General features: G+C 37.2%; 1 protein-coding gene across 3 annotated transcripts in view; it reads right to left on the reverse strand.

Moving 5' to 3' along the window:
• Positions 1 to 15,549, reverse strand: part of XPO4 (exportin 4) — a 78,310-nt gene that overhangs the window by 11,885 nt on the left and 50,876 nt on the right. For all 3 annotated transcript variants that reach the window (XM_042867138.1, XM_042867139.1, XM_042867140.1), the window contains exons 10-20: positions 12,642 to 12,818; positions 10,297 to 10,439; positions 10,038 to 10,183; positions 8,610 to 8,787; positions 7,003 to 7,162; positions 5,419 to 5,588; positions 4,315 to 4,489; positions 2,954 to 3,247; positions 1,849 to 2,029; positions 866 to 984; positions 196 to 326 (exon numbers count right to left, since the gene is read on the reverse strand). In XM_042867138.1, the coding sequence (XP_042723072.1) occupies positions 196 to 326; positions 866 to 984; positions 1,849 to 2,029; positions 2,954 to 3,247; positions 4,315 to 4,489; positions 5,419 to 5,588; positions 7,003 to 7,162; positions 8,610 to 8,787; positions 10,038 to 10,183; positions 10,297 to 10,439; positions 12,642 to 12,818 (1,874 nt within the window). The remainder of the gene's footprint in view (positions 1 to 195; positions 327 to 865; positions 985 to 1,848; positions 2,030 to 2,953; positions 3,248 to 4,314; positions 4,490 to 5,418; positions 5,589 to 7,002; positions 7,163 to 8,609; positions 8,788 to 10,037; positions 10,184 to 10,296; positions 10,440 to 12,641; positions 12,819 to 15,549) is intronic.

The raw sequence follows: 15,549 nt of genomic DNA on the forward strand, positions 1-15,549 counted from the left end.
TGGAATCTCAATAGACACTACCATGAGATTCTCAGTCACTAGGAGGCACAGAAGAGGAGTTGTTTATGGATATAGAATTGTAGGTACGGAAATTGATAGGAAAAGAAACAATGCAAAGAAAAAGAATCAAGACTTAACACGTCCTTATAAAAGCAGCTCAGACTTTTAAACACTCTCAAGCCCCACAAAGGATACGATGACATCCCTAACTCCAGTGAGTACATTAGGCTCTTAAAGAGGTCCTCTGGAAGTTGTGGGATTTTCTCAGGGAATATCTCACAGATGAAAGTGATTAGTTTGTAATATTGATTACACAGCGATGGAAACTGCCAAAAGAAAAACAAGATCGTTTCAGAATCACATAGCATTATCCTGGCATTATTTCCAGCTGTACAAAGACACAAGTCTGATGCTTTGCCCTGAAAAAAGACAATTATAGGCAATAACTTCAGTTATCAGTGGCTACAACTACACTAGCAAAAAGCATGGTGCAACAGAAGCAGACTGCTACAAGTTCAAGTTGATGGCAGCTGTCCAGTATCCACTCCATACAAAGTTATGGAGTTTTACTTCCACGTGAGCAAGTCTAGCCCTGAGGGGAGAAAGCCTCTCAGCAGCTAGAGTGCAAGCAGGGTGCTCCGAGGGCACGTCCTTTGCCTTGGTTTCATCTATAATGCATGCAGCTCTCACGCTCAGTAGGTGCCACCAGATGAGAACCAAAGCACGTCAAGAGGAGACAACTGAGGTACGCTTCAAAACTGTTCCCCTGATTCAACTTAAGTAGAATGCAATTTAGAATCCATTTCTGGGATTCACTACTATAAAACTTTCATATTCCAGCAGTTGCATGTAAGAGCAAATTTACCTTCAGCAGATCCTGAGACATTAGAGGCAGAACTAGATTAACCCCATATAAGACAACATCTGCAGCTGATACAGTTCTGTTTGTAGCTTGCCCAGGCTCGTGTCCTCTAAATACTTCATCTGTAGCAAAGACAAAAACATGTTTTACAGAAGAGACTATATACAGACTAAGTATACTGAAGAGTATATTACTTTAATAAAGACATTCTTAGTGATAGGACTATTACCCTCTTCCCAAACAAAACCACGAGGCACTGTTTTAAAATAGAAACGTAGTGAGTAGAGACTGCCACATCACTCTATATTTATATTCACAAGGACGAGGCATTTCATAATCACATGTACCAGATGACATACTAAGCCAGAACACTTCAGATACTTTGAGAATGCCCTTCCATTACAGAATCTTACATTTGTTTCTAATGATATCAGCTTCATACTTGCATAAATACACTGAGCGAAATATTACAAGCATTTCTATGCTTTCTTTAAATTTCTGGATAGTGTACATTAATAATTTATATGAATGTTATGAACACAAAGATAAATAAATTGGGCAAATTACTGAAGCAAACTCTGTAATAGAGAATTTGACAAGTTTCTCTACTTCCTGTTACAATCCATATTTCCCAGCAACTGGACATGACCTTACTTTTGTCATTCTCACGTTAAGTTAGCAGCAATTGTCAAGGCATTTGATAGCTGGGTATTAAATTAAGGTAGCGCTCACGGTCTTTGGTTTCACTGTATTTTTTTTACAATACTTTCAGTGCATCTTACATCCAATGTCAGACTCAAATAGCATGTATTAACAGCACTGAGTTGTCTAGTCAATGGACAAAATCTACATCTGGTCTTGCATTTTTGTGTTGTGCATACATGACAGAACAAGGCAGACGCACAGACTTTTCACTTTACCTTGACTGAACACATGCCCCATGTTTAACACAAATTACAGCTCAGCAATTACCAAGTACTCCATACCTGTATCACTGAAATCAATGAATTCTTTTGATAGAAGATTAGTGAGAAGCTCCATAATAAGAAGGAGATCCTGGTACTGGTCTTCCTCTGCTGTAACATCTATCCGTTGTCGACCTAGATTATTCTTTGAATACACCTGGAGCAGAGTTAGGCAGGCCTCATACAAGTTCATGGCTTTGGCCTACAAAACATTGTTAGATAACAGTAAGAAAACTTCTACATGCCAAAAGTGACACATTTTGTTTTAAGACTGTACTACATGGTCAGTGATACCTCAAGAATCAAATTTCATTTATATAATCCATTTTTGTAATAACTGCATAAAAAATCACAATACTGAGTGGAACTGAGAATATTAGAGCCATAATATCAGGAACTGAGAATACTTAGAGCCATATATCTATGTGCTGTTGACAAAAGCACTACAACACTACTTTTATCAATCCACTCTTAGGAAAAAAGTGACGTGGGATAGGCTGCCCTATCTCACGAATCTCACCAACTGGAATTAAAATGACAAACAAAGGGACATGCTTCAGCTATCGAAGTTTGGAGCCATAATACACTGTGCAGACCCAGTTTGAGGTAGGCTTCCCCTAGACGCAACATAAAAATTAGCCAACAGTACTGCAGTACAAGGGGACTGCATTGACTCATCCCATACTCACTCACAGCAACCACTTGCTTAGGACCAAAGCAGTATCTCTATGGCATGCATTGGTCACAGACAGCAGTCCTGCCATTGTGCTAGACAAGACTTCACAGAAGTATGAGACAGTTAAATCAGCACTCAGTGTGGTCTGCACTCATGTCCTTCATACCTGCTAAGACTAGTGATGAATTATAGTTACATAATTTTTTCTATGAGAACAGTCTAGATGCCCTGCTTTTAATCTTCTAGAATGTAAACTTTTAAACAAAGGAATTCCTCAACCAGATACGACCATAAAGCATTTCCATTTCTTTCTGTATCAACAGAATAGTGATGTGAGCACAGGGTTTTTCTCCGTACAAAACATAAAAAAATTGCATTATTTTGCAAGAGGGATAGCAACATTCACATACGACTACACACAGACACACTTCCCCCTCTTGGCTTATTTACCTCTCCAAGATAACAGATTTGTTTATGTGCAACTTCAACAAAGACTTCTATTATGAGATTAACAGTCTCTGGTGTGTTTTTGTACACTTCCATCAACCCAATGCAATTATTAAGGAAGTCCATTAGGAAATTGAAGAGAATCGCTACGTTGTCGATCTGAGTAGCCTCAGCAATGCCACAGAGCGCTTCTAATGTAGCTGTGATTTCCTGTTTCACCTCCTCCTCTTGGCAGATCTGCTGAAAGTTTTCTTGGTTTATCACATTCAAGAAACGCTGCTGAAGTGGTTGAAGAACCTGAAAATGTTTCAGGAAAGTCACAGTAAGATAAGCATGTTGATACATGAATGAGATTTGAGATTTAAGTAATTCAGCAAGCTCATGGGTTGCTTTTATCATAGCAGTACAAGATTCAGTTACTTCCAGTTTGCAATTGTGTTCTTTTCTGTTTCATCAGCATTGTCTGAAGTGACAGTGATCAGTAATTCTCACTATTCACCACCCCCTGCAGGTTAGTTTCACAATGAGTACCTCCATAAATATTTAACATTACTTTGTCATGTTTAAACAAGTGAGGACTTCGAGTGACAGCATTTGATGCTTTTCCAGATTCAATACTGGCAACAACAAAATCGTTACAGGTCAGTGCTGAAAGCACTGATTAATAATTATGTTCCCCATTATCTTTGTCACATTACAATCTCTCTTACAATCAGCCAGCGTGACTGCAGCTGTAACAAAACCAATTTGAATCAACTTAGAGATTTCCATGAAACAGCTCAATGCTTTTTCACCAATTAGTTCCAGTGCCTTATCATCTCACTTCATTAATTTTGTAACTTCGCTAAACTTTTCTCTGAAGATCAGTGTTTTTCAAACTTCAGAGCCAATGTAGCATTCCCTGACCACATTTCATCTACCAATCTTCCTGGCATTAAATATCTGAGTATTAATAGAACAGAAAAGCTGATCAAGCTTCTTTATTTTTTTTCTCATTAGCTTCACTCAATGAGATAAATGAATAATTCATAACCATCACCAAACTAAAACAAAGGGAAGAAATGAGGGAAACTCTTCACCTTTACAACAGCATTCTGTTATGCAGGATTTCATGAACCCTCCAAGGGTTATTCAGCCACTTATTGGCTATTTCTGTTTAGGTACTGATGGTTTAGATAATTTTGGCAACTCCCAGGTGCTATAAGATTATGGATGTTCAAAGAATAACTAAAAAAATAGATGTCAAAACTGGAAGATTCTGAATGAGCTAAGTTTGCATCATCATAAAATGCTCCAAATCAACTCCAGACTTGAATTGTACAACTTGTTAAAATGAAGGTAACAGAAGCACCGAAACATCTTACCTCTGTCCAGTATTGTTGTTTCATTTCTGTATCCATATGAGCAAAACCTCCTAAAACTAAAGCTTTCATTAGTGTTCTCTGCACAGAACTAGACAAATAGTGAAGAGGAGGGCTTCGCCTTGCAAACTGTTTAGCTAAATTCCACCAGTTCTCACACTGAATAACCAAGTTTGCCCTAGAAAGGGAAAAAACATTTTGATTAAAGACTCAAAAAATTGTACTTTGAACAGAGTGCATCAGGTTGCTAGCAGCTGTCAGAACATTTTAATTTTCTTAATTGTATTTCCTGCCTTGTAAGGTTCAGTTGCCTTTTGATTTTCATCTTAATGTCTCAGTCCTAAAATTTGTTAAATATATACTCCGAAAGTAGCTCAATTCATATAGGAGAAAAGCAGGAAAGTACTTTAGTTTTACACACAAAAGAACACACACACAGTTAATGGATATATTACGTGGATTAAGAGCTTAGTCTCATTATGTCATGATAAAATAAGCAGTTTGTTCCAAAACTAGCTCCTGAGGGTTTTATTCACTTATCTTTATAAAGAAAATTTCTCAAGCATTTAACTCCTAAAATTTCAGTCTTTCTACAGACTGAATGTACGTTTGCATGTCAATTCACAAAAGCATTCAGGCATTTTCTGCTTCACAGTCTATAATACTGGAAAAACTGAAATTTGGCTGAACCCACCAAACCCTAGATTATTGTTTCCTTTAAAGGTTTGTAAAACACATTATATATAGGCTTAGCCAGTATCTGAACTCAATCTGACACAACTTGCTCAACAATAACCAGCAACATGAAAATCCTTGCAATAAGAGTGGAGACCAGGAGAGTTTTCAATTCTCACTGTTTGGAAGTGAGGCACAAAGGAAGGGGAAGGAGAGTGCACTGATAAATAATAATGGAGATTAGGTTTGTCAAATCTAGGTCTCACTCCTCGCTCGGTCAGACATTTTTTTCTTCCACTTATAATATGTTACTAAAGTAATTTGACTTACAGAGACATGAATATAAAGTGCCCCGTATCTGGATTACTTTGGCCAAAACAATTTAAAGGAAGCAAAAGAAGTTTTTTGACTTCCAAAGGTGTAGCAACTTACCGCTCTCTCCTTTCCACTAATGTTACTAGCAGTTGTACAGTATCATTTGCAAGGTCCTGCTCTGAACTCCACACTGCCAGGTTACTGATCACTTTTTCTAAAAGGTAACCCACAATCCACTGGGAACCCTCTGTATCAGCACCAAATGCTGTACTAAATGGCAGACTTATCTATAAGAAAAGCATTAAAATGAGTGAGTTTTACAGAAGGCAGAACCCCAAAGTGTACGGTCATCAGTCAGCAAATTCTTTTCAGGCTGTCACTTCTCGCCTATTTATAATACACAAATGTTACACAGACAAAGGCAAAGAATACCCGTAACACAAAAATCTTTGCCAAATTTATCTTCCGATTTTAAGCACAACACCTAAAAAAAGAGAAAGGTTTCAACCTCATCACAGCATCAGGTTTGATCACGTCTAGCTTTTAATGCCACACAAAGTTCAAAAGCTTTAAAAAAGAACAGAAAGATCCAAACCAATCCATCTCCCAGAAGTGTTTCCATGAACTTGCAATATGACAAAAGTAACTAGAAATAAACCTCGCTCTTCATCTAGGTTGAGTATTTTGAGAACTTATTTTGATATGCTTCCTTGAACTCTCCACTTCCCTATCTTCAGAAAACAAAGTTTAAGTTTAAGTGAAATCCAAGGATTCTGTAAGATTTGCACAGGGGCTCCCTGTCAGCACACCATCAGAATTTCTAATTTTAAACTGTCTGAGCATAAGAGTTGAACAGAAATCTTCAATTGCTTCCACATGCCAACACATGTAGCATTTCCCAGATACTCTGTTTCACGCTCTCCAATTCTTCCCCAGCTATCTGCTCTACTGCAAGGACAAGTTGAATAATGTAACTTGAATTAATTATAAGTCTTTGGTATCTCCATCTTTGTTAAGGAGGGACCTCCTGAAGCGTTAGTACTCTTAGCTGCTTCAGCAGTGGAAATAAAGGGAGGAGGAGGAGGCTTCCTTCCCAGAAGTTAGAGTCAACAGGACCTTCTCTAGCTGGATTATAGTTAGTAGTATAAGCAAAACCAGGATCAAGGTCTAATCATGATTAGTGCTGTCCAAACATGATGAAATGTTGCCCTTTACAAAGAATGCATTATAAAAATCATGAAATATACAATAAGAACATATGAGATTGGGAGAGAAAGTATCATGATTTTAGCTAATGTCACAAGGTAATTCAAGGTTATGTAATTCAAAGTCATGACCAGGTTACTCACTAAATCATCCATCAGGGGCAGCCACTGTCTGAGAGATGCACTGTAAGAGCTGACGCAGCTTACAGAATTGCTCACCTGTTAAGCAGCCTGACAGCACACTATGCTATTCTGTGATGCCACTGGCCAGAAATCATATTTATGTCAAGATGTGCAAGAAGAATCCCCTAACAGCTTATATTTCTAATTTAAAAAAAGAAGACAACTACTTCCAAACTTATTCCAAATTAAACCCAATCCCAGTTAGTATTGAAATGCTTTATCATTACGTATTAAAATAGCTACACTGACATCTAAATCCACAAGATACAGTTGCTAATACTCACCAAGGCATTCATAAAGGTCATATCCTTACCTGGTCATACAGTTTTTCATCTGCTAGGAGGTAAGTCTTTGCCCAGCGCTTGAGGAACCATACAATATCTTTGCCCATCTGGGGGCTCAGAAGGTGTGTGAGATTTGCTCTTATTGCTCGAGATTCTACTTCTGACACTCTTAAAATAGCAGATAACAACCTGAAGGTTACAACATACAATAAGGATATTGAGAGTGTTTTCTGGAGAAGCAAAACAAATTATTTTTCATGAAATACAAAGGGAAGAACAAGATAACAAAGTGTTTTCACTCTAACGAAGTAGAGAGCACTTGAATTTATTGCTTCTTTAAATGTAAGAGAAGAGACAGGCTACAATGGCAAATATCATCCGTGAAGTCAGAATATGCATTAAAAGACAAAGTGATTTTATTTGATATCAAAAACACCGGAACAAAAGAAGTGTGACATGCATCCTGACAGCATGGGATTTCTCCCTTTCCTGCTCCCCTAGTTACAGAGTGGGGCCTAATGGCAAAGCTTCAGTAACACAACAGTTCCTGAAGAACAACTGCAGAAACACCCAGATATTTCTTACTTTCTCATTACCACAGAGAGACAGTGTGATGTAGCAGATCACTAAATGATTGCCTCAATACAGCCAGTCAAGAAAACTGTATTAAATGTTAGATTTTACAGTATATCAATTAAATTTGGTAGCAAAACATTGGTTTTCTCAAGGAATTTAGGAGTTGACAGAGGTCTACTTGTTGAAGAAATTTCAGAGCTATTGTTAGAGAGCCTCAAATCTATATCTGATTTTATTTCTATCTACACCAAGACACTGCATTAAGAAACTGTTTATTACTTGAAGCTGCCAGACTTGGAATCAACAAGCAGTACTGAAACTCATGAATACATTAACTCATTAACTAATACATTAGGATTACCCACGAAGGTAGATTTTTCTAGCCTTTTCCTGAAGAAAATGTTTAGTACACAAAAACTAATCTATGGCTAAAGTAGACAAGCTCACTAAAGCTCTGGAAAGTTCTTTCTCAAGCTGCACACATATTGAATGCATTTATATAGCCTACAGTATATTATCAAGATTCATCTGTGTTGCTTTAAAAACAAGATTTCAGTAATTTGAGCCACTGTATGGACTTTCTGTAACAAATAGATTAAAGACAAGTTTTCTGTAGAGACAAAGTTTTTGTATTTGTTTTAATAAGCAGCTCATGTCCACCATTACAGCCATTAGGTCAACAGTCTAGTCATTTTGGCCATCCCATCTCAAATAACTGATCTGTTTTGATGCCATATTCTCGCTCAGCCCTTCAGTCCTCCTCCTGGATCACCCTGACTTCAAATATAACCTGTAATCACTCTTCCCTTCTTTACCATAAGAAAATTATCCTTAATCTTTTCTCTTTTCTTTTACATTGCTGTCTTAACGTGTCTTTTATAAAAACATTCATACAAGTTATTTACCCTTACTTTACAACTAGTTAAAAGATACACTTGATTTCTAACGTTCAGGGTTTACATTTGGCCTTTTACTTTTACAGTTCACAGAATTCCACCCCTGTTCTTACTTTTTCCTCTGAAAAAGCATTCGACATATATAACACATGATGCATTTTTACCTTATTACAGAATCAGTTCTGTTGTACCCTGGGATGGAAGAGGCCTTTTCTCCTGGAGATCCCAGAATTTGAAGTGTTGTATTGATGTCAACTTCAGTTGAATGCTTAATGGAATATTCCATGACTTCTGGAGGTATTAGCGGAGTCTCTCCCTGAGTATCATTAGCCAAGAGGTAGCCTTACATTAAAGAAAGAAAGAGTGATCACAACTTTCTATCCTAGGTTAATCTATAATCTTACCTAAGCTTTTTAATGAGAGAATCCATTGGCTTAAATGCAGACATCATACCAGAACCAGATGTTTATACAAACCCTGACTTACACTGTTTAAATATGTACCACTAACTTTGGAGAGAGGAACCTAATGTGACATTAAACAAATACCAAAACATAAATCATCAGATTAAGTAATAAAAATAAGACAGGGAAAACTTTTAGTACATGAAATAAACACATCAAGTACTGCAGCCAATTCAGCTATTGGGAAAAAATATATACACATTTTGCAGTCACTATTATCTCTGTTAAGTAATAAGAACAAGCAGTTGATTTTACAGCTTCCCTAGTAAGTCCATCTCATTTGGGACTTCTGCTCTGCTAACATTTCAAATCTCCTTTTAACTTTCTGACATCAAACTCACTACTGCAAAGTTTTCCTTGCATAGCAACAGCAGATCAGGTCAAGCAAGGATTTTCACAATACTCTAGTCAGGCTAACTAATATTAATTCCAGATTCAGAGTTTTCATTGTCTGATCTCATAACCATCTGAGATATGAATACAAACTTCATCTCACAGTGATACAAAAGTATTATAAACACATTTATGCCAACATGTGAGAGCAAGTTAAACAGCAGGCGTTCAGAAAGACCCCACAAAACATTTCATAAAGTGTACATTTCTTTTAATGAAATACAGACACTATCTTTGCTAATATTACATTTTGCAAACAGATGTTAGATAATGCCATCTAAAAATCAAAAATGAAAAGGTTCTAAATTTAAGTTCTCTGAAATAGCAAAATGCCAGGGCATGGATAAACAGCCCTGAGAGATTCTGGAACTTACTTGACTTCTGGCACCACCAAGTAATATTGCTATCCAGATCTCACGTGGATTACCTCACAAAGCCGTATGACCCCCAGACATTACAGCTGAAACCATGAACAGACCAATCTCTTGAATACGTTGACTGGTAACATTTCAGAAGTCTATGACAAAATTATTAATGGGAATTTCCAAAGGATGTACTTCATGTCATGAATCATGCCATAAATCTTTTAAAGACAACTTCTGTGTTACTGCAGACAGGTGAATTGTAAGCATATACCATTTACCAGCAGGTGACATGCAAAGATTTTTCTTTCCTGAGGTGTTGCAGCTGCTATAGCAATATCAGAATAAGCTCTACTTAACACTGTTCACTAACCTGTGACTAAAATAAGCCAATGAATATCCTCATACAGGTCATCAAGCACTTTATTGTCAATTGAGCCTGATGCAGGTGAGGCAAGCAACTGCTGCTGATGTCTTTGCAACTGACCATGGAGCCTTGTCACTCGGTCTTCTAATAAACTGTGGACAAACCATAATAAAATAACTTCACTGTCTTTAAGCTGTTTCAGCAAAGACAAGTTTTTCCAATTAGACAAATTTATTTGTTTGTATTCATGGCCATTGTCCTGTACCTTGTAAGAAGAGGTATACAGTGTTCTGCAGCAATTCTTCCTAGCATGCCAACACTGGCCAGCTGGTCACAGAACTGGTCTCTGTCGTCCTCCTGCAGTTCACTGATTTCTTCTTCTTCCCGAGAGGCCACACCATTGGCAGTCTGGTGTTATTTCAACAAAAACAGAAGCAACCAATTCACGTTACATTCACTACAATTCTTTACCACCGGACTTCTCTATGTTATTTTGGCTTCTGTGTCACAGAAACGCAAGACTCACACTACGTTAGATGCAGAAGAAATAAACAGAAGAGTACATAAAGCTTTATATTGTCTTGAAATAATCATTTCACAAACTTATCATGAAACAGCAAATTCAGTTCATTGTATATTTGCTGCCTTTTCCAATAGTGCTCTCAAGTCAAAAGAATCACCGCTAGTGAAAAGAATCACAGAGTCACAGAATGGCCAGGGTTGGAAGGGACCTCAAGGATCATGAACCTCCAACCCCCCTGCCACATGCAGGGCCACCAACCTCCACATTTAATGCTAAATCAAAGATAGAAGTTATGAAAATTGATGCTCATTAATAGAATAAGAGCAGACTGGACAGCAGAACAGTTTCTTTAATCACATACATAAATAAGCTTGGTCAAGCATCCACTGCTGTAGGTACAGTATAGCAATGCACTGAATGACTCTGGCTCATAGAGATGGTCTGCAAACCCAATGAACAGGAGTCTGCTAAAATACATGTAGATGTGGATTTCAAACCATGTAATCAGGCCAAGAACCATTTGAAACACTGGGACTTCCACATCCTATTCATTAGCCAAAGATACTCTTCCTCTGAGATCTTACTTAAATCACAAGAGGAAGAATTTTTCAAAACGAAGTGAAAATCACCTCTTTCAATAAATATTTTCTATAACTCACTGCTTGAGAAAACAAAAAATCTCAGTTTTAGAAGTTTATTTCTTACTGATGCAGTAGGTGCAGTGTTTGATTTCTCAAAGTACATCTTGATTATAAAATACCAAAATAATTACAAGACTGTTTTCTTGAGGAGATGAATCATATGTAGAAATCACTTATCAATCTTATACGTGTTTTTAAGAAATCCCTTGAAGAATGACAGAATTTACATAAATTACAAACTCAAGCACAAGTGGTGGAGAAAGCCATCATTCTCCATTGTTTTTGCAAAGGCTCTGGAAAATTAAATCCAAACAATTTCTTACCTAACGTGCTTTTAACCCATATTTTCTTTATCTAACCCACCAAATCATTCTCTTTTGGCAACTTCAAAGTCGCAGCTGTTTACTGAAGAGTGAGTCTGGTCTCAAGGCAGAGACTGAAAGTTCCTGTTACTGCTTTGATATCGAACAAGAAGCATTCTAAAATGCCAGCTGTGGCTTTTAAAAGGTTACCCATGGGATAAATGACTTATCTCACAGAATGACATGAATTAACCTGTGGATACAAGCTATGTCAAGACCGCCTGATATGAATGCAAAGTTCTCATGTGAAATATTTGTCTCTGTTTTGGCACTGTTATTACCATCTGTTGCATATCAAGATATCAGAATTAGGTTTTACACAATGATTTTCAGAGTGAGGTATCTTAAGTATCTTTGCACAGCATCAATTTAAGTTAATGTAGTTATTGAATCAAATCTCTGCAATAATTAATTCATTCAGTACCTACATCCAAGTTTCAGTGCCATAATCTATTTCAGAGAGATCCATACTCCTGGCAAAGAGGTTAACTTGATTTCTTTCTCAAAGATTCAGCAACTAGTCAAGTTAATTTTGTTTTTCCTCTAGAAGAGTCGCTCATAAAAATTCAGTAGGGAAGTCATGTACCATTTTATCCAAAAGAATGTAAATTTCATGTTTCTTCTAGACTGAGCATGTTATTCTGTATTTTCCTATATATTTATGCATGTCAGTTACACTTCAGTTGGAAGGTAACAAAAGCATAGAAGGCTTCCAATGTCACGGAAGATTTTTACTATGACTCTAGGCAAGAGAAGGACACTCAAAGGTTTGGTCACTGCATGGGCAGCGAGGATCAGCAGGATGCAGATCAAGTTGAGTAACAGTTTTTTTTTGTTTTTGTTTTTAAAGGTATTTTTCATCTTTGTATTCCTTTATTTACTTTTCATAATGAGAGAAACAGACTGGAAAAAGAGCCTCTGAGTAACAGACTCTTTCAGCATTTTTTCATCTCCAGTCGAAGTCACAAGCAGTAATTCTACAACTACCTTCTTTGAGCTACATAACGAAGCACAAAACAAAACAAAACAAACATGAGTTAGTTGCCATATATTATCAGCAAGAACTACTAGAGAAAGGGCTTACCAAATTCCTTGTACCATCAGGAGCAGCTAGATGGCACTGAATGTAAGAATTAAAGACCTGAACAGCATGTTGGGTAAAGAAACCCTTATGGAAATGTTTGTCATCTTGTACCAAAGTAAGCCAAGATTCCAGCAACTTATCATATGCTTCCATATATACCATGTCATCTTTATCAAGCTGTAAAGAGATGAAAGAAACAAAACAAAATCTTATTTCCTAAACTAAATCAGAGGAACATACTGATTCTCATTATTATTACTCATTATTATTTAACAGATGTCCTTCTAATTGTGAAACAATTAAAAAAAGTAATCACAAAGCCTTTTCAAGGACAGTCATAAATAAATCAGAAAGAATTGAAGTAATGCATCAAAAAAAAATCAGTGCTGCTTTGTTAGGCTTTAAAAATCTGTTGGTGTTTAGTTTGTTTTTTTTTCTTCTACTGTTCAAAATCAAACTAGTCTTAAGTTAAGCCTTTAGTGCATGACTACCTAAATACAGGCACTAGCAGGCTCCCTCTATGATGATTCCAAGCATCTCAGGTCATTTTAGAAACTACAAATAATTGAGCAATATCTAATTAATTAGATAAAAAGAATAAGTGCATATAGATTAATATTATTTCAAACATAGTAGAAAACAAGAGAGAGAAGAGATTACAACTCTATTATGAAAGAAATTGTTGTTATGACTGCATATGTTAAAGAAACCCCACTACAGGTAGTCCATTTTGATGAAACACAACGTCTCCTTTTGTGCAGGATAAAAGGAGAGTAGAATTCTATAGAATAAGCCCTGCACCTCCAATTGTTTAGTGCATTTTAACTGCTATTCATGTATGTTTACATGAGGCACTCAAATTGGCACAAGGAAATTCACATCTGGAAAAAAACTCCTGGGTTACAGGCAAGCTAGAGAACCCAGATAGCAAAGGGATTGTTTCTTTTCAAAAGGACATTTAATGCATTTCCCCCCACACACACTTTATGCAAAAATTAATCTTCAGTAAATACTACCAACTGCAAATAATTTAAATATGAACATACGGACACATTTGCTTGTACTGCAGGACTTTTCTTGCCTCTAAAAAGTCTTATCAACTTTTATCCAACAAGATTGCTCACAAATTACTCTGAGATAGCAAAGCTTACTAAAAGGATTTCTTGATGAAATACAGAGATCTAAAGGCCTCAGTCACGTTCCACACAGAAGAATTCCTGACTTTCAGAGAAGTTACAAACACGGCCGCATGAACAAAGAAAAAGAAAACACTGGCTGGATGACTGACTAAGGGAAAATACCACGTTGTAAGCATTTCAAGGTATCTTCACAGCATCCTTCTGTAACTGCAATGCAGTTATAGTTACAGAAACTAAAGTATGGCACACTGATGCAAGTCTGAAAACAAAAAAAATGGAGAGAGAGATCGAAACTGTATTCAGTGCTAACTTAAAGTAAATTTATGACTCACATAACATGTCTTATTTAAAATTTGGCTACATTCATTGAATCACCAAACATCTTGACTTGAACGTTTATAAAACATACATATAATAAGAATCCAGAGCATAATGCAGTAAGCAATGTTCTTTTACTAGTGACAAAGCAATTCAATTTGAAAGGGCAATTATCACACAAAAATGATGTTAACAGCTGATTATATTTTCCTAAGGAAGCCAGGACTAGTGAGTTCAGGACTCAAGATGGTTAGGAGAGGTGAGGTGCAATAAGTAAGGCCAATGCTTAAAATGTCTAGGATGGGAAAGGTGAACTCATACTTCTTCCCTTGTAGACTGCAGACCAACCCTCAGCATGGCTGAAGCTTGCTGTTCTCCAGCAGCAGAGCTGCTCAGGCAGGTGTTTCAACCTCCCTCAGCAGCCAGGTAAGCATAAAACAACATTTGAACATGATTTTTGGATTGGGTTTTCCTCTCTCTCCCCCCCTTGGTTGAATATCAATATTAGCAACAGCAGCAAGTACCGTCAGCAACAGCTTCTGACTCTGTGCCAAGACGCATACTGCTTTGAAGTGGTTTGCACATTACAGCTTGGGACCTCCTGATTTTGACAGTTTCAATAGCAGTCTTCTGGCTGAGTTGATCCCCTGTGTCTGATGGGGTTTCTGCAACATTCGTACAAGCTGTTCTACTGGCAGAAATATGGGAAAAACAGCTTGTCCCACCAGCAAAACTTTGCTGTGTACACTTGCCTGTGTTATGCTGCATTTTAGAATTCTGACAAGCTGCAGGAATATTATCTCAGGATTCTACTGAGTCCAAAACACGTGGTTTTCTATTTTTCACCAAGAACTCTTATTTGCACATGAGCTCACAGGGAATCTCAGCAAGAAGCTTAGGATAGAATGTTGACCACAGCTTGGACTTTCCTAAGCTAAAAGATTGCTTTCAGGGATGCAAACCAGATCCAGCAACACCTTTCTACAGTCAGAGCACACCATACCATTACACCATCTGTGTAAGTGAACAACAGCTTGAAATTCTCACAGTGCACTTCACTGCTGACACACTGTTCAGGTATAGGAATTATTCTGGAAGACCCAACATCACACTATTCTGTAATCATTCTGGAGATAAAGAAACAACATGAAGTTTACATCTCAACTTCACATCTGTTACACCTATGATACAGTAAAGTGATGAATATGTAACCTTTCCTTTAAAGAGAGAATTTTTACATCATGCTGTGGCAAAGTCCTGCACAGTCCTCTTTCTGATGTTGCTGGATCTGATAACGCTGAATATAACACTGAAAAAATTGCCTTCAGCAAAAACAACGGGATGATATAAGTGTAGGCAGCCACTGCTCAGTAGGCATCAGTGGTCACAGCCATCTCCAAAACAAACTCTGTACCCACAATGGTACAAGCTGCCACAGGCTTCTGCTGGGA

This window comes from Lagopus leucura, unplaced genomic scaffold (genome assembly GCF_019238085.1).
Source record: "Lagopus leucura isolate 7727_CA_CO unplaced genomic scaffold, USGS_WTPT01 Super-Scaffold_100001, whole genome shotgun sequence".
Taxonomy (NCBI): Eukaryota; Metazoa; Chordata; class Aves; order Galliformes; family Phasianidae; genus Lagopus; species Lagopus leucura.